Below are 22,701 nucleotides of genomic sequence, written 5' to 3'. Positions count from 1 at the left end.
TGTGGTGGTAATATACGGCCATACACTGTATGTATCAGTATGCCTACACAGTGCAGCAAAAATATCTGGCAAACATCCCTGTTATTACTACCTAATGTGAAAATCAAATGTGATAATGTTGTAAATCAGTCCTTAACACCCACAAAACGACTTCCTCAAGTGAACTTTTGATGTGTCTGTTTTTGTTAATTTTGACCGCGTATGTTTCAGCAAGGATAAAATGTTTCTGGCCGCAGCCAAAAAAGCAACCTCTCTAAAAGCACCATCTTAGTCTTTTATCCCAGATTGTGTACGTCATTATTGATTTAAAAGTCGGTCACTTGGCACAGGTGCTCGTACTTCAAAATAGCATCCGGCCAAGGCTCTGGCAGACTCAAGTGGACTTATTCTCTGTCATGATTTTTTTTTTTTTTTTTTTTTTTGCTTTACTTAATTGTGCCCATAAAACACAAAGTCTGTGTTCCTGCCTGTCATATATCAATACGTACACCGTGTTCCATCTCCTAATAACACATGCTCTCTGATTGCTATATACGAAACGCCTTTATCCATCGCATAAAATACTCCTTAGATGTCCTTTCTTAAGCTTTGTAGTGTTTTTCGTTTACAGTGATTTCTATCATGACTGATTTGTCTGCTGCACCAGTCACATAACAGTCATGTAATCATTTCTTTCTTCTAGCATTTAAATTCAACCCTAAAACTGATTAATGACAATTCACTTGCATTAACCTCCCTGGTATTGTTTTGCAATTCATCCCAGCCCACACATCCTAGCTCATTGCCTATGTACAAGAGGTTCACAGTCCACTCTGACCCCCATCAAGCTCTGCCATCAGGCTGGTTGTATGAGCCATTGATTGGCATTTGTCTGATAGAGGCCCTTAATGAAGGAGATGATGAGGAGATTATTGACCAGGTTGGGTATATGAAAATCAGGTAGCAGAGGTGGATGTGGAGGTTTTACCTGGATATTAGTATTGACCTGATGATAATGGGGAGGGTGGATGCTCACTTGCTGGGCCTATTTAAAGGCTTTAATGAAAAATCTGATGGAGATAGCTCTCGCTTTGATCTTTTTTGTTCTCCTCTCTTGTCTCTGGTTAAAGATGAGGACTGAGAATAGACAAGATGAAGAGAAATAAGAGAACACGCTGTAATGTGCAGTTATTTTAAGCACCCTATACAGCATATAGGTCATATTTAGTTATTGTTAATCTCATTTTACACTAATGCCACAGGCTTTTTTAAGAATTTATTGTAACATTTGCATATCTACACAGCAAACAAAGAGCTAAACTCTCTGAATGCAGCATTATTCAGCAAACTAAAGTATATTCAAGTGGGTAGGGTTCAAGTGCACACACATTAGCATCTTTTGGAAGAGGTCAAGCGCATATGAAGCTCTGAAAAGTGACGGCTGAGAGGGCCGTGCTTGTTTTTTCACGAGACAGGCCCCGGGGAGTCAGCTGTTGCATGATGGATACACTGTGACTGGAGATGCTATTATCCTCCTCCTGCTGCCGATGCCATCCAGCCAGTCTGGATCTTTACGTCCCGACACTATGCCTATCTCTTCCCCTCCCCAAAAATTGTTTGTGTGATACCATTTTGCTGCACCACCTCGGACAAAAAGCTAATATTTGTTTGTTTGTTTTTGTGTGTGTGTGTGTCAGCTCATGTTTTTTTCCAGCAGCATTTTGGAATTCATTAACACCTTGGTGTGGCACGTAGCCCCTGAAATCTTAAATATCGGGCTTGGTTATTGCTGTGAAAAGGAATGCAGCACTTGCTTGTCTGGCTGACCAGGGATTATTTATGTCTGTGCTTAATTTCTCTGTCATTTCTTCTCTTATTCTCCCTGTACTCTCTTGAAAAAAATCAGGTTTTATATTATGTTGGTAATGAGTAAGAATGAGAGCAATAAAATTGCCTCTGTTTTTTTTTTCTTTCCTGTTGTCTTGTCTTTCGGCTTGGTGCCTTATTACCTGTAAATCCCTGCTGGTTTTTCAGACATGCGGCACTTTTCAGACTGAAAACTTGGATGAATTTTTAAGCTTTGGGATTGTTATAGCCATCAGAAAGCGTGCACAAAGTAGCACAGAATCTGTATGTTTCACAATCAATTAATAAGGGATACACATTTCCCCTGGAGGAACTGAACAAAGCAGTCTACACTTTTACATGTTTTTAAAAGCTACAATGTGTTTGCTCAAGATTCTTGTTTCTTAATGCCCCGTTTTATTGCCCTCAGGTAGTATAGCTCATTTCCATTCATTGATTTATCACATCCATTTATATATGTATGGATTAAGTATGGATATAAACCTACTGAAAAAAAAATCATATCTACTTTGTGTGTTGCATTGTTTGTGTTATTGAATAATGTGGGTTATGCAGATAACAGATGTCCTCCAATTATACTCTCCTAATTACATTTTAATCAGGCTGTATTATGATTCAGGTTTTTGGCTGAAGCAAACAAAGGGAAAATACAGATCATTTGTATAGCGTGTATTCTTGCATGACATTCTAATTTAGTCCCTCTATGAGAATATTTATTTATGCAGGTTCCTTTTGTGTGGCCATAACTCCACTTTAAGTGTTTCTCTCACAAACGAAAATCAAATCAGAACATGTCGCATTCCTGCTGTCTTAGTTTAAAAGCTACAACATACATCATAGGGCTACTTATGGTGTGTGATTGTCCGACATAATATATCTTCTTGTCAGCTGTCAGCGGCAGACTGACAGCTGACTGCTCTGATTTAGCTGTAAGCATTTAGCTGGACAATGAAAATGAACTTAGACAGTAGCCCTCTTTGATAGCAGGGGATATGCGTCACCATAGAAAGATCAAATGAGCATCTTATTAGCAGCATTGTGCTCTCCATACATGCAAATTTAGACACTAATTTGTCCATTAATACTGAAAACACATGCAGAGACACACAAAATAAAAGTGCATCACACATCAGCCCACGTTAGTGATTAATTACAACTTAATCCCCAACATTGATCAGAAGTCTCGACTGTGCTCAGATGAGTCCAAGACAAGTCATGTGGCTCGGGGATTCAAAAACACTCACACACACCGAGATCACACTCCACACATCCAACCCACACTCCTGCAGATAGATGGCAACACACAATTAAAATTTCAGATTGAAGCCAGTGTGAGTGGCTACTGTCAAAAATGTAAAAGATGAGTACAATTAATGTAGCACTCAAGAGTGTGTCTCTCTTCGTGTGTGTGTGTGTGTGTCCTCTCTTCTCCTCTCCTCTGCCCCCTCATCTTCTCTCCTCCAGCTATGTCATGTATTAACGTGGGAACCTATTAGCAATGTGGTGAAAGGGCCAGTGAGTGAGCAAGTGTGTGATGATGGAGGTGGTAGAGATGGGGAAAGCTAGGAGCGGATGAGCCATTTAGTACTGCTATATTAATGGCTTAGGCTGCATGCTGGAAGTGGTAATGGATGTTGCAGCACTTGGCGCAAACTGTTCGACTGTGCCTTTGTGCATGTGTCCACGTGTGTGGATTTGTAGAATTTGCATACTAGGATGTAGAGGAGTGTCTTATTTGGTTTAATGCTCTATAACACTTACATATTTCAACAACCTGCTGGCCATTCTAACACCTTTTACACTCTTTTAATAACTGCCTGCCTGTTTCTTTTTCTCTTCACAGCTCAGAACTGCAGTTACACACTACACAGTCCCAATGGGACGATAGAGAGCCCCGGCTACCCTTATGGTTATCCTAACTATGCCAACTGTACATGGGTGATTGTGGCGGCGGAGCACAACCGGATACAGCTGGTGTTTCAAGGCTTCGCCCTAGAGGAGGACTTTGACATCTTGTCTGTATATGACGGGCCACCCAGCCCTGGGAACCTGCGGACACGGTAAAGACGGCCTATATATTAAAGTTTGTTGTGAGTTGTATGTGTGTGTTTTTATGATGGTTGTGTTTGACTTGAATGTTGACACACAGTAGATTCTTTAGAAATGAAACCCACTGAAAACCAAATTTTCTAAAAACTGCAGTCAACAGTTTGGGATTTGAAGGTTGTTTCTAATTAAAGAGGCAATTTAGGTTTACTACATTATTTTGGTCTTTTCAGATTTTTGGACATCATTTGTCATAATAAAAAATATATTCAACAAGTTAACCCAAGTGAACCCAACCCAAATTAAACCAAATGAACTACTTTTGATGTTAGATCTTTTCAATAACTTTTTACATAATGTTTTCAAGAGTTTATTACACTGTTGGCAGTATAATAGCCAGCCAGACTGCTTTGAAGTTAGGGAGACACCATATTTTTAAGGTTTCTGCCATGGATTCTACATGGATTATTTTTTTCTGACAAGGAGTTCTTTTTGATAATGACCACAAAGACCTGATAATAAATAAATAAAGTGGTAGCTAATCTGGTAATCTGGTAGCTAATCTAGTGTCCCGCAGGGGGAATAGTGGGTATAATGTGACACTGCCAAAAAGTAGTCTGAGGGAGCAAGTAACAAAAACATTCAGACAATCAGACAGGTTTCAAACAATCCACGAGATTAGTCAGATTTATTTGGAAGAGAGACTGTTTTCAGTTTACAGTTTTCCTTTGCAATGAGTGATTATTAGTGACATTTCAGGTGTGCTCAATATTGGTTTTATCTCCAATTAAAGTGGTAGGTAATCTGGTAAACTCATGTTTGGTCATCTGACTCTCTTGCACCATCAAACTTTGTTAACGAGATGATGTGAAATGTAAAATGGTGAAATGAAAAATGTCATAATAACCAGTATAAATGATGGCCAAAACTGAAAATGAAACCATGAACCATGATAGAATCATTTGAACTTAAAGGTATTGATGAAGGCGGTCGACTGGAGCCTTGAAAAGAGGAAAAGCTATAATTCAGACTATAATCAGTGATGCATTCAGAGGCAGACTGAACAGATCCTTTGATGATTAATACGAGGTTTGACTCTGTGGACACTGTGACAGCATCCAAGGTTATTCACTTGTTTCCTGGGTACATTCTGTGCTTTAGAGCTACTAGCGAAATGAAATGATGGTCACTTGGGTGTGAAGACTCAAACAAACAAATTCTGAATCAACAGTCTCATCCTACCGTGCAACCGTCAATTTAACAGCCCCAGAAAGTGCTGCCTTGTGCTAACATTGCAAACTGAAATATTGCCTCTCTGGTTTGCTGTTTTTCATGCCCACTAAGTTTACACATTTCGAAGCATTCAGGATTTTACGAGTAAATAATGTGAAGCTGAATTGCCAGTCTTCTATTTATATTAGCAGCGATTTTAAAATACAACCACAGAGCTGCTACTCACCGACGTGTTTATACATATTCGGATATTATTGCTCGCAGACCTCTTGGCAGTCCATCACGTACAGGACGTAACTTAATTAGTGTCAGTTTCTGCTTCTGATCAGCTGAAGCTTCACCTAAGCTTTTAATTCCTGTCACCTTCTGCTATGAGCTTGGCCTTGCAAATAGTTTAAAGCATATGTTATGCAAGCCCTCTAGAGACACATGAGAGAAATATTCTAAAGGGCTTTTGTTATTGACACTGTTTTGAGTCTCTGTCGGCCTCTCTGTTTCTCCCTGTCGATATCGCTCTCCCTCTCTTTCACCTCTTCTCTGCCCCCTCCCCGCGTTTCTCATTCTGTGCCAGTGGTGCCTCCACTGCATCTCCCCGCAGAAAGCAAATGAAAGAGAGAAGAAAATCCATTATGGATTGGTGTTGCGCTGTTCTCCTCAGCCTTTCTCCTGTTTGGACCTCTGGGCTGTGTTGTATATTGATGCTCCAGCGGGACGGGGAGGTGGGGGGGGGCAGGGGGGGTAGCGTTCCACTCTTTCTGTATAAGAGCTTTGAAAATAAGTGAGGGGTAAGAAAGTGAAGAAAATGAAAAAGAGAGACAGAGAGAGGAAAAAGTGGGAAAAGAGAGAAAAATACAGAAAGAAATGAGAGAGATGGAGAAGCAGTGGCAGTGTTCAAGATTGTGCAGGGCACACCGATCTCCTTTTGATTCTGCTTTGGTTGCGTTTGACCAGAATTTCTTGATTTTCAGAGGCGGCATTTTGTAAAAGTGAGACTTCAAGCTATATCTGTGAGTGATCTTGAGGTGGTTGGCAATAAGCTAGAAGCATCTCTCACCAGTCAACAGCAGTCTGTCAGAACATGCATGCATATTTACACTTACACACCCACAAACACCCCCACTTACACCACACACACACACACACACACACACACAGGCACATTTTCATGCAAACATAAACATACACGTCTGATAATTCAGCCCTCCCTTTGTTCTCATCTCTCACTTGTGTCAAATGTAATTTTCTTTCCATCTCTCTCGCTCTTCCTCCTCCAATTTCTCTCTCACTCCACTCGTTTCCTCCTCACCTATTTTTTTTTAAATATCTTATCTCTTCTGCCTGTTCTCCACTTTGTGTCCTCCATGCTGTGTTTGCTGAATTTGATCAGCCTTTCATGTGTCCCATGCTATAGGTTGTAGATCTTAGAATTTTTTTTTCCCATTAATCTCAAGTAGTCATCAAAAATGAATGTTTTGCCTCACTTTATGTTCAAGTGATCCCCTTTGATTTCATTTTCAAAGCAGTCGCTTTTCTTTAGATTTTTTTTTAATTTATCCATTAATTCATTCATTGCTGTCACACTGTGTAGAGAAAGAATTTGTTATCAGGAAAATGTTGGCTTCCAGATCAGTTCAGCTACAGAATATGTGTGTAATGTGTGTGTGTTTGTGTTCCCATTTGCACCCCAGTGTGTGTTTGTGTGTGCCTACTCCTGCAGCAGTTGCTTTATGAGTCATAGTCACTCCTAAGGAAATGCATATATATGTGTATATATATATATAAGTCAGTCTGTTGCTGCAGCGCTGTATTAAACTGCAGATCCCAACTGACACCAAAGAGAAGCAGGAAGGAAATTTGATGGGAATTTAGATTGTTTGAAATGGGAAAACAGAAAAGTACTGATATATGTTGTTGATTGCAAGCACAAGCTGCTATCTGTATTTGATTGCTTTTAATTAAGCATTAATTTCCAGAGATAGTGTAGTGTTCAAGTGGTTAAGTGCAACTTGTGCCCTCAGTGCTGTGGAAGCACTTTACACGGGGGGAAGTGAAACTGCAGCAAAACTAACCTCAAGATAAAAACACTCAGTGTAAAAAATGATCCATCCATTCATAATATCATAAAAGGAGGGTTTTTTGTTTTTCATTTGTTTTTGAATAATGCTTAAAATAAGTTTATAATGGCCACACTTTAACACACAACAGCTGAGGACACATCTGGCCGGAAGTAAACCTAAACAAAAATAAACTGAATGCATCTGAGAAAGGTGTGCTGCACATTATAAATGACTATACCATTTCTTTTGCATATTATAGCTCATTAACAATTAAAACTAAGAAAAAAATAGAGAGAGAAATAATGTGATTGGTTTAGCTTAGCACAAATATGGGTTACGGGGGAAACAGTTGGCTCTGTGCAAATGTTAAAAAAACAAAAAAGAAATCAGCCTACCAGCACCATTCAAGCTCATACGTTAACAAGCTAATACTGTATATCTCATTTGTTTAATGCTTACAAAAAACTAAATGTAAAAACAAGTTGTGGTTTTTATGGTAAACTAAGTCAATTGCTTGCAGGCTCTAGTGCGCATACGAGAGTGGTATTGATCCTCTTGTCTAACTCTTGACAAGAAATATGCGTATTTCCCCAAGTGTCAAACTATTCCTTTAACATAGCTGCTGACCATTTTTCTTTGCATAGCACAACCTTTTTAGATAGATTTCCCACCATTCAAGAAGCTTTTTTTCACCACTGTATTAAAATCAACATGCAGCATTAACATCAGCATAATAAACAACATAAGCATCAACATTAGTTTGAGATATGAATGTTCTGTCACCTTCGTTGGTCACCTTACTGTCACGTGGTAATACTGTTATAAACAGAACCTGTTATGTTAACATTTCATATTGAATGTACTTTCTTGCAACCTTGTTAATTAATATAAGAGACCTTCAGGTCCCCATTCTCCTTTTCAAAATATCCATGTTATTGTGTGTTACTCGCCCACGGGGACTGGTTTTTCAATAATATAGCTTATGACTGCAATGCTTTTTGTGGCATCTGACCCTCAATTTTGTAATGAAGGAGAATATTTGAAATTACCAGTCGAATGGACAGTTTTCAAAATGGTCCAACTGCATTAATAAATAACAATAGTGTAACCTTGGATATTGAAATGGATATTAAGATAGATTGCCTACTGTACATATTTGTACTGACTGAACAGACTTGAAAAATTGTGAACCCATCCTTTAACGATCATCTGGTCATTTATCTGCAGTTAAGTTATTAGTATGAACCTTAACATCAGTAGATTTGGTGTCCTGGAGTAAATAGAGCCTGTGGTATTCTGGCACAGTAGTCAGAGAGACCTTCCAATAACTAAAGCAAGCACAAGATTGACCTTAAGCAAGACACTGAACCTCTACTAGCTCACTTTCTTTGACTCTGTACGAGAGTGCACGATTCTTACTCGTAAAAAGCAATCTTTTTTCTACTTTTGTGTCACATTTCACCTTGTAACTGCCAAACGGGGGAAGACTGAGTACATTTCAGCAGAGGGGAAAAGCTATTGGGGTGTGTGAAGGCATCTCTCTCCACATGCCTTCCTCTCTGTGATGGAGTGATGGAACGGAGGGACTTAAGGCCTGGCAGACTGGCAGGGGTGAGGAAGTGGGAGAGAGGAGGAGGCGTGGAAGGGACAGATTTTCAGCCTGCGGGCTAGATAGGACCTAAATAAGGAGCACTAGTGCATGGTGCTGGGAGTGGCATTAACACTACAGTCAGCCCTCAGTGCTGTGAGGACAGGGTGTCACAATATGGGTTTGTGTGTGTTTGTGTTTGTGTGTGAGAGAGAAAGAGAGAGCCTGTGTGTGTGTGTGTGTGTGTGTGTGTGTGTGTGTGTGTGTGTGTGTGTGTGTGTGTGTGTGTGTGTGTGTGTGTGTGTGTGTGTGTGTGTGTGCTCAGACTGTGCTTACAAAGGGGGATCTAGGCTAGTGTACAGCCCATCCCAGGGAGCTGATTCAGTGTCAACAAAATCAAGGTTTATTGGAATACAGATAAAATGAACACCACACACACAAACACGCACACACACAAACACGCACACACACACACACACACTTTAAGCACAGAGTAAACGGCAGTGGGCTGGAAAACTGTTGGCCCTGTAATTTTCAGATACATATGGTTTCAAAGATGTCTCTGCTTTTTGGCAAGCACTTAAGAGCGCAAGTGCTTGTACAGTGTATGCGTGTGAAGGAAAAATTATTATGTACATGCTTTCATATTGCTTCTGCCTGTAGTTCAAAGTTTGATTTGAGCTAAATAAATCTCCTGTCTAAAAACAGACCATGAAAGCAGACTGTAAAGGAATACTCTTGATTTTGTGGAAAATGGATTAATCAATCAATCCTTTAAACAACATGAACATAAAATCCAATAATAGTGTTTAAATGATTAGTTGATTAATCACTTGGTTGATTGTCAGAAAATTAGACGACAACAATTCTGATGATCATTTTTCATTTATCAAGAAAAAATGGCAAACATTTTCTGTTTCTGCCTCTGAAATGGGAGGATTTGCTGATTTGCTCTGGAGAAATTGTGATAGGTATTCACTATATACTATTTCACCATTTTGACACATTTCAAAGACTAAATTGTTGATTTAAAAAAATAAATAATAAAAATAAAAAGTAAATGATTAAATACAATCATCAGATTAAAAAATAATGAAACATATACAGTAGTTGCGGCTCTACACCAAAATCACATACTGTATGTATCCTTGACAAACTGCAGGATTCCTCGATAAAACGTGCTCACACTACACTTTTTAGCTTTTTTTGTAACAAAAGGCTGTAACATGTTTTTATTATAGTGTGGATCCATTATTTATATATCATATTTCTTTTAAATTATACCAGCTGCTCACATAAAAAGAGATAGTTGAGTATACTTTATTATTATATAGTAGCATTTAGGTTTAGAACAGCTATAATTTCTGATTTTATCTCCTAAGTTGATGCCAGTCAATTCAATTCAATAGGCTTTATTGGCATGAGTGATAAGATATAAGTAATCAAGTTAGTGTTTGGTACAATTTCAATGTGAATTTAACAATGCAAGACAAACAAAAACAATGCAAATGTTAATCTACTGATAATAAACTAAAGAGATGTTAGTTGGGATAGAACAAGATATCCATTATTCTACGGATAACAAAAGAAAATCTACTAATAATAACATAAAATAAAGAGATGTTTATGGTGGGGATAATTCAAGACAGCCTTTAGTCTATAAATAACAACATAAAAAACAAACAAAAGAAAAAACAAAAGGAGATGGAGGCGGTAAGTAGAATATGGTAAGTATAAGTTTATTTATAAATGTCTATCTGTCTGCATCCTGCTGGTTGTCTCTTTTGTTGTGGCAGGAAGTGACATATTTAGCATCCAACACTGCACATTCTTTTTCTCCCCCCAGAATGAGGAGTCATTTCTCCCTTTCTGTCAGACTTCCGAATTAGGGGCAATTTTTTCAAATTTTGGAAAGAATTCCTCCCTAATGTTTCTGTAGTTTTGACATTCTGTTAGAAAGTGTAAGTCTATCTCTACAGCTCCCTCATCACAATAACAGCACAACCTGCCCTCTCTGGGCAGCCAGGTCTGCCTGTTTCTGCCCTTCTCTATTGCCAGACTATCATCACTCAGTCAGCACACTGTCAATGTCTTTCTCAGGTTCTTATCAGTTACTGTGGTTAGGTAGTCTGACACAGTATACTGTCTGTTAAGGGCCAATTATGTTTCTAGTTTGTGTTGTGAGTGTCTAATATCATTCCAATAAGTAGTGTATTTTTTTCTTTTTCTTTAGTTATAATTTGGTTAGGTCCAATCATCTGAGTGATAGTGTAACTGGCTGAGCTTTGTGATGTCAGAAGGTGAAAGGTCAGCCAGCCTCAGGAGCAGTTGGCTGAGGGGACTGCTTTCAACTCTGTTCAACTCTTGGCAGGCAAAGGCTTTATAATGGTAATAGGCAGGGTCACTCTTTTTAATATGGCTCCAGAATTTCATAGATCTTTTTGAATACTTAGAAGTAAATGATATTGGCCTATTTCAGCCCTGCATGCAGAGTTTGAGGTTTTTCTTTGTATCCAAAGAATACTTTTGCAGAGCTCTGCATGCAGGATTTCAAATGGATTTTTGTCCCATTTTTCCCAATCATTTTGTAGTAAGGGGCCCTATACGTCATTGCCATACAATGCAATCAATTCTATAACTGATTTAAATGTTTTGAACCATGTCCTAATTGGAATTTGGATTTGAACTGAACACTTGATGGCATAGAAAGCCTTTTTTGCCTGTTGGGTCATTTCTCTGTAACCTTGATCTTTTTTAGAAAGTGATAATTTTGGTCTTCTTCACGTTAACTGTCAGGGCTCAGGTGTGACAGTACTGATATGGAAGATCCAGGCATTGCTGAAGACCTACTTTCATAGGAGACAGTATGACCAGGTCATCTGCATAAACAGACACTTGATTTCTCTGTCTTGAAGAGTGAGACCAGGTGCTGGTGATTGTTCTAAATATTGAAGAGGGTGAGGCTGAGGTTGCAGCCTTGCTTCACTCCTCTACCCTGTGGAAAGAAGTCTGTGTTTATCTCCAACTTTGACAGCCAATTTGTTATTTTCATATATTGGTTAACTACATCAAAAGACTTTCCCCCAATACCACTTTCTATTATTTAAAAAGGAATCCCTCATGCCTGACTGAATCAAAAGCTTTGTGGAAATCAACAAAGCATGCATGAATTGTGTCTTTATTTTGATTTGCATATTTATCAATTAGTGTGTGTAGGGTGAAAATGTGGTCAACCTCTCTATAATTTGGAAGGAAGCCAATCCCACTTTTGCTTAAGACACTGTGCTCAATGAGGATGCTTTAATTCTTGAATTTAGAATACTGCCAAATAACTTCCCTGGATTACTACTTACACCGATGCATCTGTAGTTTGGATTTCATTTGCCTCCATTCTTGAAGATGAGTGTGATCAGCTCTTCATTCCAGCTTTCAGGGAAATGACCCACACTTAGTACCAAGTTGAGTATCTTTAGGACGGCCAATTTGCATTTTTTTTGTACATTTTACCATCTCATTTAAGATGCACCCGGCCCGCATGCTTTTTGGGCTGCAGAACCTTCAGTTTGTCTTCCAGTTCTAATTCTGTGATAGGGTAACCCAATTGGGTCTGATAATTGTTAATAGCTTTTTCAAGATCTTCCTTTTCTAAAATCTGCTCTTGAGCATAATTCTTTGGAGATTTTCTATAGAGAAAAAAAAATGATTTCTCCATATATCTCCATTTTGAATGGACTGTTTGTTGTAACATTTTTTGATAAATAAGTTCCTATTTTCCTAGAACCCCAGAGACTCTTCAATTAATTGTAGTTGGTTTTGTTTTTGCTCTTGTATGATTTTACATTGTTTTAGAGTCTCACAGTAACTAAGGCGGAGTTCCTGGCTGTCTGGATTCCAATGTTTTTGGTTTGAGACTTTTCTTAATGTCTTCCTAATGGTTTTACAGTCTGAATCAAACTTCCTTTCCCTGTTCATTTTCTTGGTTGTTTTGTTTTGCATTTCAGGTTTGATAATGAGGCCAAATGATCAAATATGTGCTTAATGTTTACCAGACAACACTCTTCACCTTCTGTATTCTGAGGGTAGATCTGGACCAGCAAGGAGTCTAAAAGAGACTGGATTCCTTCACCGACCATTGCCTGGTACTGTTCCAGACTGTTCTGTGCCCATCTGTATTGCTTCTTTATTTTGTTCAGCTTACAGGGCTGAGAACATATGTTACCTGTGTCTGCTCTTTTCAGATACAAAGTGATCTGATAGAGGTGTTTGTTCTTTCACCGTGAAGGCGCTCAAAGAGGTTTGGTCTAAATCTGTTATAGCATAATCAACAGTGCTGCTGCCAAAGTTTGAACAATATGTATAACGTCCAAAGGAGTCCCCTCGCAGCCTTCCATTTACAATATACAGACCCAGCACTCTGCAAAGCTGCAAGACTTGTTTTCCACTCTTGTTTGTGTTTTTGTCATAATGTTTCCTGTTGGGAAGAATAGGGAGGTGATGTAACTGTCACAGTTCTAGCATTTATATCTCCAGTGATCAGCACAGATCCCTGGGCCTGGAAATGACAGAACTCTTCTTCTATGGTGGAGAAAATCTCCCAATTGAAATATGGAGATTCTATTAGGGGAATATAAATAACACATAAAAGAATAGTTTTCTCAGTGGAAATTTAATCTTTTTTTAATTTTTAACCAAATGTGATATTTCCCTTATTTCATTATTTCTATTGAGTCTTCTTTAGTTCTGAGTTATACCATATCAATATTCCCTAGTCTCTAGTTTTGTTGATGGGACTATAAACTCTCTATAGTTAGGGGGACAACCAGTGAGGGCATCTATTTTCCACCAAGTCTTCTACAAAATAACAAAATCAACATCCATAACTTTGTATAAGAAGTCATGGTTTCTACTTTTTAAACCAAATAAATGGGAGTTTAAACTCTGCATTTTCCAAACAGACTGGCTAAATGATTTCATTACAACTGTAACTGATTGTCATTTTAAAAAGAGAAGAAATAACTGTCTTGAACATAAAATAAATTTACAGTGTGATGATTACATAGACATAGTGTGTACATACAGTGTTTATTTTATTTTGTGGACCTTTTGTTAAAGAACCACTACCTGCTCATTACCACTGACTGTGACTGTGGCCCCGAGATGAGAGCATAATGTACTCAGCATGTCCAGGATGACTCTCAGTTCACTGTCGGTGGAGCCTGCTGCTCCTCTGACAACCTTAGAATAGGATGGTCTGCCGGGCTGGGTCTGTTCCTGCTGCTGCTGTGGAGGTGGTAGTGCGAAAGATCTGGGAGGTGGCGAGGTCCTGGGCCTGGGGCTGATTTGTGCAGACTGGATATGTCTTTGTGAAGAATGGAACTGCTTCCTTGAAGAGGTGTACATGATCATAAAGATCTTGTACAGTAAGAGAGGGGTAGTGGGGAACATGAACATTTTGCTATTGTTCACAGTCTCTGGAGATGCTGACATTCTCTTTCTGTATTGTTTGTGGGTGGAAATCCTTTCTGGGTAACAGAGTGGACATCACTATAGAGTTCAGGAAGATGCAACATGCCTTCTCAGTGACTGCTTTAAGAAACAGGGCCACTCTCTCCTGTATGTCCTCAGGTCATTTGTACCTGTGTGGATTAGGATGTGGCTTGCGGAGCCGAGGTGAGACTCACAGAGAATACCCATGGCTGCCACTGTGTTTGGACTCCAAAGTTTTGCTACCTTGTGCCCGGGGAAAAGCCTTTTCTCGACAATGAATTTTCCATTTGAGTCGATCAGCAACACAATATGTGCTTTTGCAGTGGGACTATCTGGTCCATCTGTGTGGCTGCTGGACTCAGGCTGCTCTGGTTGAGAGAGGGGATCATCCTGCTGGGTGTTCTGGGAGGGGCTCACTGCTGTGTGTTGACAGTGGTCAGTCCTCAGTGGCTCAAACTCAGTGAGGGAGGTCACCTGTTCCTTCAAACCATCCAGTGCTCTGTTCCTCTCCTTGAGTTCCTCTGTCAGAGCAACAAGTTGAATCTTTCTCTCTCTCTCCAGCTGCATTTCCCAGAAGTTCTTTTACAGTGGCAAGCTCTCTCCTGTGACTCTCTCTCTCGTGGTTTAGCTCTTTCACCTGTTCTGACAAGTGCAACAAGCTCTCTCCTCTGGGTCTCTTTCTCTTGCTGTAGCTCTCTCACTTGTTCTGTCAGAGTGAATAGGTCTTTCTTGTGGCTTTCTCTTTCTTTGAGTATTGTTTTTGATGGATTGTCTGTATGCTTTCTTGCTCTTTTCCCTTCTGTTCCATTTGTTGTTGTTGTTAGAGCTTTTGTCTGTCTGATTCAAGTCCATTTCCCTGAGCTGCACCAGCTCTACTTCCAACTGGGTGAAGTGTTCCTTCAGGTCTGTAAAGGAGGTCTGATGTGGAGGGGTCAGGGTCTGCTCTTTGTCATCATGGTGCTCCTCCTCAGTTGGGATGCTAGAGACAGTTGGAGGGTCTGTGTCATGAGGCTGGAATTCCATAGGAGAGGTGTTTTGTTCTCTCTACCAGAGATTTAAGTGCCTGGAAACTGTCCTAGAGAGGCTTGAGATACTCCTGTACCATGACCCTACCACTTCCATAAACACTGACAGTTGTCATTATGCTGTTAAAGTCCTCTGGGTCCCTGATCTTTAACTGCCAGTACTCCTTGTTGCCCTTTTTTTGCCACTGAAGGGTGATGGTCGATAATGGCTCTGCGCCAGGTTTCAGGTCTGTCGGTGTAGAAGATGAGATTTCTAATTTCTCCACTTTTAAAAAGATCAGCAAAAAAGGGTTTCTGGCTGTCCCTTAAGAAGCTCCTGTTCGAATGTTCTTCTTCCTGTGTCATTTTCAATATCTGGTGGGTAGTGTAAATTGATGATGTCTGCTCTGGGCAGTGAGGGAGGGTTGGCTGCTGTTTTGAATGGCTCATTGGTCAGGTTTCTTTGAATTAAAGTTTTTCCAATTCCTGCTGTTATCATCCACTGCTAGCTTCCAACTGCCACAGTTAGCTGCCACTGATACCAACTGCCACTTTGGGGCTCCAAATGTCACTGTTTGACCTCAGCTCAAATTTCAACAGTCCAGGGGTGTTGTTTCTTCAATTAGTTATATGAAGGCCTACTAATTCCCTTTTGAGTATCTGTTGTTTGTTGATTTTCCTCCTGTTTCCTCTCTCCTAGCACCAAGCTCTTGTCACACTTTCTTTGGGGAATTTTCTTGTTTTCTTGTTTTTCCTCTTGTCCAATTTGACTTTCCTGTTGTCCTTGATCTTGTCTTTAAGTTGTCCTCTTTGTCTTTAAATTGTCCTTTGTACTTTGTTCCTCTCAATTTAAAATGACTAAAATGTCTTCCCTGTCTTTGGAATTTGGAGTTACCTACAAGAGATTATTATACTGTACAGTGCAGTAGTTACTGATAGCATGGAGCATCCAAAGCTAGGAGAATCCAGTCTCCTCTCTCTTCCAGCATTTGGCGCTTTAGTTTGCATCCCTGTCTCATCATACTGTATGTGTGAACATGTTCAGTGTTAGTCAATGAGTCAAGCTTGTAAAGAGCCAATGTCTGCAGGTCAGGGTGAGAGAAGATGACGTACAATGGCACTTCCTGCCTGAATGCTTGCCATAGCAATAAGTCTCTGTCAGTGAAGGCCTTGGGCATCAATCTCTCACAACACATACTTTGGAAAATGACTTCAGTACGTCAACGCTGTGGTGCACACGTGCTCAATGTGTGTTTGAATATACGCGTGTTCCTTCTTTGTCTGTTTGTCCTGCGCTACACGTGCTTCAATGTGAACACGTTGTATCACATCCAGGGAAAGAGTAGGCTACATATGTAAATTAGGAGGAGGGGTGTGTGATGATGTTTGAGAGAGAAATATGGCTGGCTGTATGTTTGTTTGTGGCAGTCATGATTAAGCATCATCAGCAAGCAACAGCATCCACACACACAGTCCTGTCTACATACATGCACAATATGTAGATATGTAGATAGATTTTTTTCATATACACACTCACACATGTGCAAGTATACACACTGATACACACACAAGTGGATTTATGGTTCCTTTGAGTCTGGGCTGTTAATGGAGAGACTGCCACTTATCAACGCCAGCTTTAACGACAGACTGCTAAAAACAGGAGGAAGAGTGATAGTTTGTTTTTCATCATCTCGTGCAGGGAAAAAGTGAAACGATGTTGAGATTTATGGCACCGGCTCACCTGTGAGGCAGAATTATTAGGCCCTGTAACCCCAGATTAGAGAAATAATCAACTAGATGGCTGTGAATTTATATCCTACATCCTGCGTATCACTCATTGTGTATTGCTATTGACATCCTCCCATCCCCAGGCCTATCAATGTTCTTAACAGGATACACTTCAGCAGCGGCATGAAATGAAATGTTTTCCTGCAGAGATAAAAGATTAAATATGCAGTACACCCTTCAGAGAGATGTGTCATTTTCATCACTTCTGTGTTTGGGGTCACTCTCGTTTGAGTCGAAGGAATACACCACATTTTTTTGGAGGCCTGCCTGTGGAGCCATTTAAGCCTTCAGGGATGAAAATAGAGGTGTAATTAGGCCAATGTACTGCTGCCTGCTCACATTTGCCAATATGCCATCTCTGAAAATAAAGAACATAATTGTACCTTTTGCCCCGTACAGCCTCAGTTAATAAAATATAAACATTAACCTTTTTTGACCGTGATTTTATGTAGAGCATCATCTTATTATTAAGTAATATAATCTTAAGTCATATATCTGCAGTTTTGTGTGGGAAGTTGGCATGGACCGATTTTAAACAACATCAGCTAGTGGGTAGCACAGCAGCAGAGGCTCAGTAAATCAGATATATTTAGACATCCACAGGTCATACAGTATAATAAAAATTGAAGCAACTATTAAAATTTGACCATTGACTTTAGATAATGTTTGTATCAGTCAACACAGTGTCCTATTTGCCAATTAATCCTGTGCACAAGAACCTAATGAACACAGGTTGATAGCCCATTATGTCTATTTAAATGTATGTTGTAATTTCTTTTAATAACCACAATACACTTGACAGTTACATAGAACCTCCAATGTACAGAGCAACTTTGCATAATATGACAGGAAGGAAGACAAAGCCAAGAATTTCATGATATAAATTGATAAACACTAACTTACAAAGGGATGGTGGGAGGTCGATTATATGCTTCTCTCACTGCAGGGAATTCATTTTGTTGATTTGCATGACAACTTATGCAAATCACGTCAGTCACAATCTACCAATTACAATACCTGAAGCATAGTACCTGTCATGTGTGTGCATGTGTGGCCGGTTTAACATGTACAGCATGTCTGGATTTAAACAAGGCTTCTACAACTTTTTGTCACTGTTGTGCATCACATGAAGGCTCTTTGTTTCCAGTTAATTTTAGACGGATCAAGCTGTAATAAACTGGCACTTATAATTTTCAATACTGATAATAAACATGATTTGACAATGTGTAATTTCTCTAAAAGGGAGCAATTCTCAAATCGCAACTGTGAGTAAAAAGGACGTCAGACACAGCTTTATCATGGTGAAACCTGATGTTGATCGAACACCATTTGCAATATGTCACCCCTTGAAGTCAGTGGAGGTTTTCCAGTTCAGAAATCTTATCTTCTATTATTGTGGTGTACCATTATCATAATGCTACACAATGGGTTTCTAATTAAACCACTGGTCAACTGGTCATGGACAGTCTGATTTAAGCCTGCATCACCTTACTGCATGTCAGTATTGATTACATGATTAGGTCAATACACTAGTTTTTAGAAATTTTTTAGAAATTTAGAAAAAACCTAATCACTGTAAAAATCAGAAGCCATAACAGGCCTTTCTGTAAGCTGTGTGCTCAGTTTTTCCTTGCACATTTTATTTTATATGCAATACGGTTCATGCAAAAAACAAGCACAGGGAAGAACCACTTAGCAAAAGAGTTCACAAAAATACATATCAGGGTCCTTAGTCAAGAGGCTTTTATTTACTCCTTGGTCTAACAGGCTCTTCATCATGTTCTTCTAGAACTGAGGCTGTTCTCTTCGCAGATAATAAGGCCAAAAAGTCCTTTAACCATTACTCCAGACTGGAACACTCAGCTCTATGTAATCAACAGTTCATCAGTGTGATCACTTTATCTGATGAAAAAGCTACTTCTCTGCTTCTTTCTTTTTTGCAGTGATTTATAGTTCCGGATTTGATTTTCAGAGCTTTAAACTAAAGTCAGAGACAATATGCTGTGCTGTTTATATGTCTCTCACGCATCTATGAGTAATGATGCACACATCTCATATGAATGCACTTTCTCTCAAGCACTCCCTCAAGCACTTGTTTCTCTCAAACACTCATCTCTGCTGCTTTAAGCATATGAAAAATGACAGTGATAAGAGCTCTCCAACATTCAGTTCTCCCTGCAAACAGGCATTGCTTACTTTGCCCTATTTTGATATTACTTTTTCAAAATAATATATGTTTGAAAACTAACTCAAATATCTAGTTGTGTGATAATGAAAAAGGTACAACATATTTGTTGCTTTACATGAACTCTAGCATACAACCCAATGCCATGCACCATTGTGACATGGCTGGAACGGCTGCAAACAGCAATTCCAGGAGCATAGCAAAGCAAGCAGAGCACACAGCACACAGGTACAATGATAACTCTTCAACCTGCTGAGCAATTTCAGTCATGATTGCAGGAAGCATTGCAGACCCGCAGAACACCTTCTGTTTGTGTCTTCACTGCCAAATTTCTCACAGCCAAAGAGAGTGCCACGAATTACATAAGTTCCTCCTGACAGAACTGCAGGAATGCTAAAAACTTTTCACTCACCACTGTCAGAAACCAATCAATATATTCAGCTTGTCTGCGACACAATGCAATCATCCAAATCCCCTGTTCATCCTTTGGTTTTAAACAGTGATCCCATAATGATCATATATGATATTTGAATGTTATGTGCTTGGTAAAATGTGTATAAATTGGACAGATGTCAATTATGTGTACCATTTCTTTGCTTTTTAACCAACTGACATGACTCTTTGCACAGTGGAACAGTGCATAATTTGGGATATGTGTTAGCATCTTCATACGAATTGGCAAAAGAAATTGGCTTCAACAAGTCACAGTCAAATGGTTTGGACTATGAAACGCATCTAGAACAGCCATAATAAAAGCATTCTAGATGTGTTTCCTTTCACATATAGACTGTATAGACTTGATACAAGAGGCAAAGCTCTCACACACACTGTCAAAATGATGGTCAAATGTATTTGCTGAAAGGAAAATGAAGTTTGATGCCAAAAGGTTTCTAGCCAAAATATGAGTTGACATTTGGACTAATGTTGGCACTACTATGATTGTTGTACAATATTGTGTAAAATAATTCCTTTGACTGACCTCAATTCATATAAACTGCCATGCTGCCAAAGACTCTGAGTGCAGAAAAAGAAAGAAAGGAGAAACCAGAAACATAAAAAACAAAAACAATATGGTGGCACAGAACCTTTGGTGTTTGGCCCCCTAACCACACGCCCAAAAACAGAACATTCCCTTTAGCTGTAATCTATGGGACTGTGAAGCACAGACGTTCTCCTTGTGCACCATTTGTTTCCCAGCTTAGGCAAATCCCTGGCATATTTTTCAGCCTGTGTTGATTTTTCCATTTTTCCACAGTGCTGCTGCAGTCACGTTTTTCTTCCATGATTTCACCCTTTCCTTTTGTATTCTCTTGTTCATCCCTGGGAGACACAGAGCATAGCAGTCTAATTAGTTATCCAAACACCTTGTGAAACGTGATAATGGATAAAGCAAACATATTGTCCCATGCACACATGCACACACTAGCCGTGCTGTGTCAAAAGGATTTGCCGGGCATGTAATTAGACACTTGTTGCATGTGACCAGTTGCACTTGTGCTAATTTAGTTGTTTGAAAGCCAAAGGTTAACGCTGCATATTCTGCTGTAAAGATATTGTCATTGATTGTAACACAAAGGATGTGAATCAGTCTGTAGAAGTTACATACAGTACAGTGCAGAGATGTTGAGGACAAAAATAGAACAGATTATTCCAGTTGCCATATCAGAGACAACCCAAAAAAGACACATAATTAACAGATAGAGGGCATTAATGTTGAGTTCTACAGGCAGGGAGGGACTGAAAGAGAGACTGTTGACAGCATACAGAAACACGATCTGTGTTTGTGAGAGCCTGCAGCTAATTCTAGATCAGTACCAGCGCTTTTCTTCAGTAACACACACACACACACACATGCCACCGCCATCCCCCTCCCTCCTCCTCCTCCTCCTCCTCCTCCTCCTCTCTCTTTTCTCTCACTGTCCTTCTGCTGCTCTTTGATCATTCTTGCCACAAGAACGAAAGAGGAGCGACGGGTAGAAAGTAAATAGCATTGGTTGGGCGCTCCATCGGTCACTGTGTCCCTGTTAGCCCCGCTGGCTAATCAGATCTTCTGCCCAACCTTGTTTTGGAGTTTATTAGTGGCATCCCTCTGTGGAGCGAGGGAGAAACTGAAGATCACAGCGAGAGGGGAGAGGAGAGAGGTACAAATAATGAAATTTTGAATATAGAATCTGAGCTTCATGCAGAAACCTTTGGAAGAAACCTCAAAGGCTCAGACTGAAAGCCTTTGAGTGTTGATGTACATGCAAACATCCACCTTATCCCTAATCATTATATAAACAATTAATGCCTCACACACTACATGGCCAAAAACATGCAGACACGTGAACAAAGTATGTTGACACGGACATATTACACTCCGAAGACTTTCCATATTTTGGAACCTGGTTGAAGATATTTGCATTCATTCAGCAGGAACATTAGTGAGGTTGGATGACAGGGGCTGGCTTGCATTCCAGTTCATCCAGAAGGTGTTAGATGGAGGTCAGGGCTCTGTGCAGGCATGTCAGGTTTATCCACACCAAACTGGAAAAAGCCATTTCTTTATGGATCTGGCTTTGTGCACAAGGGGATTGTCATGTTGAAACAGGAAAGGGTCTTATAACATTTTTCTGCAAAGTTAGAGTCATGCTATTGTCCAAAATATCATTGTGCTGTAGCAGTAAAGGAATAGTTTGACACAAATTGAAATGTTAAAACAACAAATAAGTGTCACAGGTGTCTGCATACTTTTGGCCGTAATTGTAAACATAATGCCAAATCCACAAAGAATGGATTGCACCTGCAAATAGCCCTGTGATCCCGCAATCTGCACTAATGATATGCCGGCACATACATGCCCATAAAGTTTTGCAGCTGAGTGCAATTTGCCTTTGTTTTGCGTCATTGGTTGAGTATGCAGAGCTATTTCCAGTGTTTCAGGCTTTTCTCCATATTTCAGCACACAGATTGGTCCATGATGAAAACTTCAGAGAGCCTCAAAAGCCTCAAATTGCGTGTCTCTAATTAACAGAGGTGCACACACACAGAGATCTCCACAATCACAAACTAACTGTCATGTATTTTGCTTCTTTTACTTCTCCAGTACTTCGCATCTATAACATGATCTACTGAAATGTCAAATGTCAAAATACAGCTATTAATACTGTGACTCAGGCAGGTCTGAAATGTGTTAGATTAATGTCTGAATCTTATAACAATGTTGTTCAGGTGTCACTGAATGTATCTGGGATTTCGTAGAAACATCAGTACTGATGTTCTGTTTGGTGCCCACAGCTGGCTGTGTGTCACAGCTGGCTGCAGCATCACACAGCAGCTGAAATGGTAAGTGAGTCTCCAAACTGCGAAAGAGGCAGTGTGCATTTATGCACGCGTCACAGCAGTGGTAACTTCGTTGCAAAAACAAGGCTTATTTGCATAGAAAGGGGCCAATTTTGCGCCAAATGTATGAATATTACCTAATTTACA

At 39.7% G+C, this 22,701-nt stretch overlaps 1 protein-coding gene across 5 annotated transcripts in view; it reads left to right on the top strand.

Moving 5' to 3' along the window:
- The window catches only part of csmd2 (CUB and Sushi multiple domains 2), a 270,946-nt gene that overhangs the window by 11,775 nt on the left and 236,470 nt on the right, over positions 1–22,701 (top strand). For all 5 annotated transcript variants that reach the window (XM_042436067.1, XM_042436065.1, XM_042436068.1 and 2 more), the window contains exon 2: positions 3,689–3,905. In XM_042436067.1, the coding sequence (XP_042292001.1) occupies positions 3,689–3,905 (217 nt within the window). The remainder of the gene's footprint in view (positions 1–3,688; positions 3,906–22,701) is intronic.

This window comes from Thunnus maccoyii, chromosome 15 (assembly GCF_910596095.1).
Source record: "Thunnus maccoyii chromosome 15, fThuMac1.1, whole genome shotgun sequence".
Lineage (NCBI taxonomy): Eukaryota > Metazoa > Chordata > Actinopteri > Scombriformes > Scombridae > Thunnus > Thunnus maccoyii.
The sequence above is the reverse complement of the archived record's forward strand: the minus strand, read 5'-3'. Positions and strand labels throughout refer to the sequence as shown.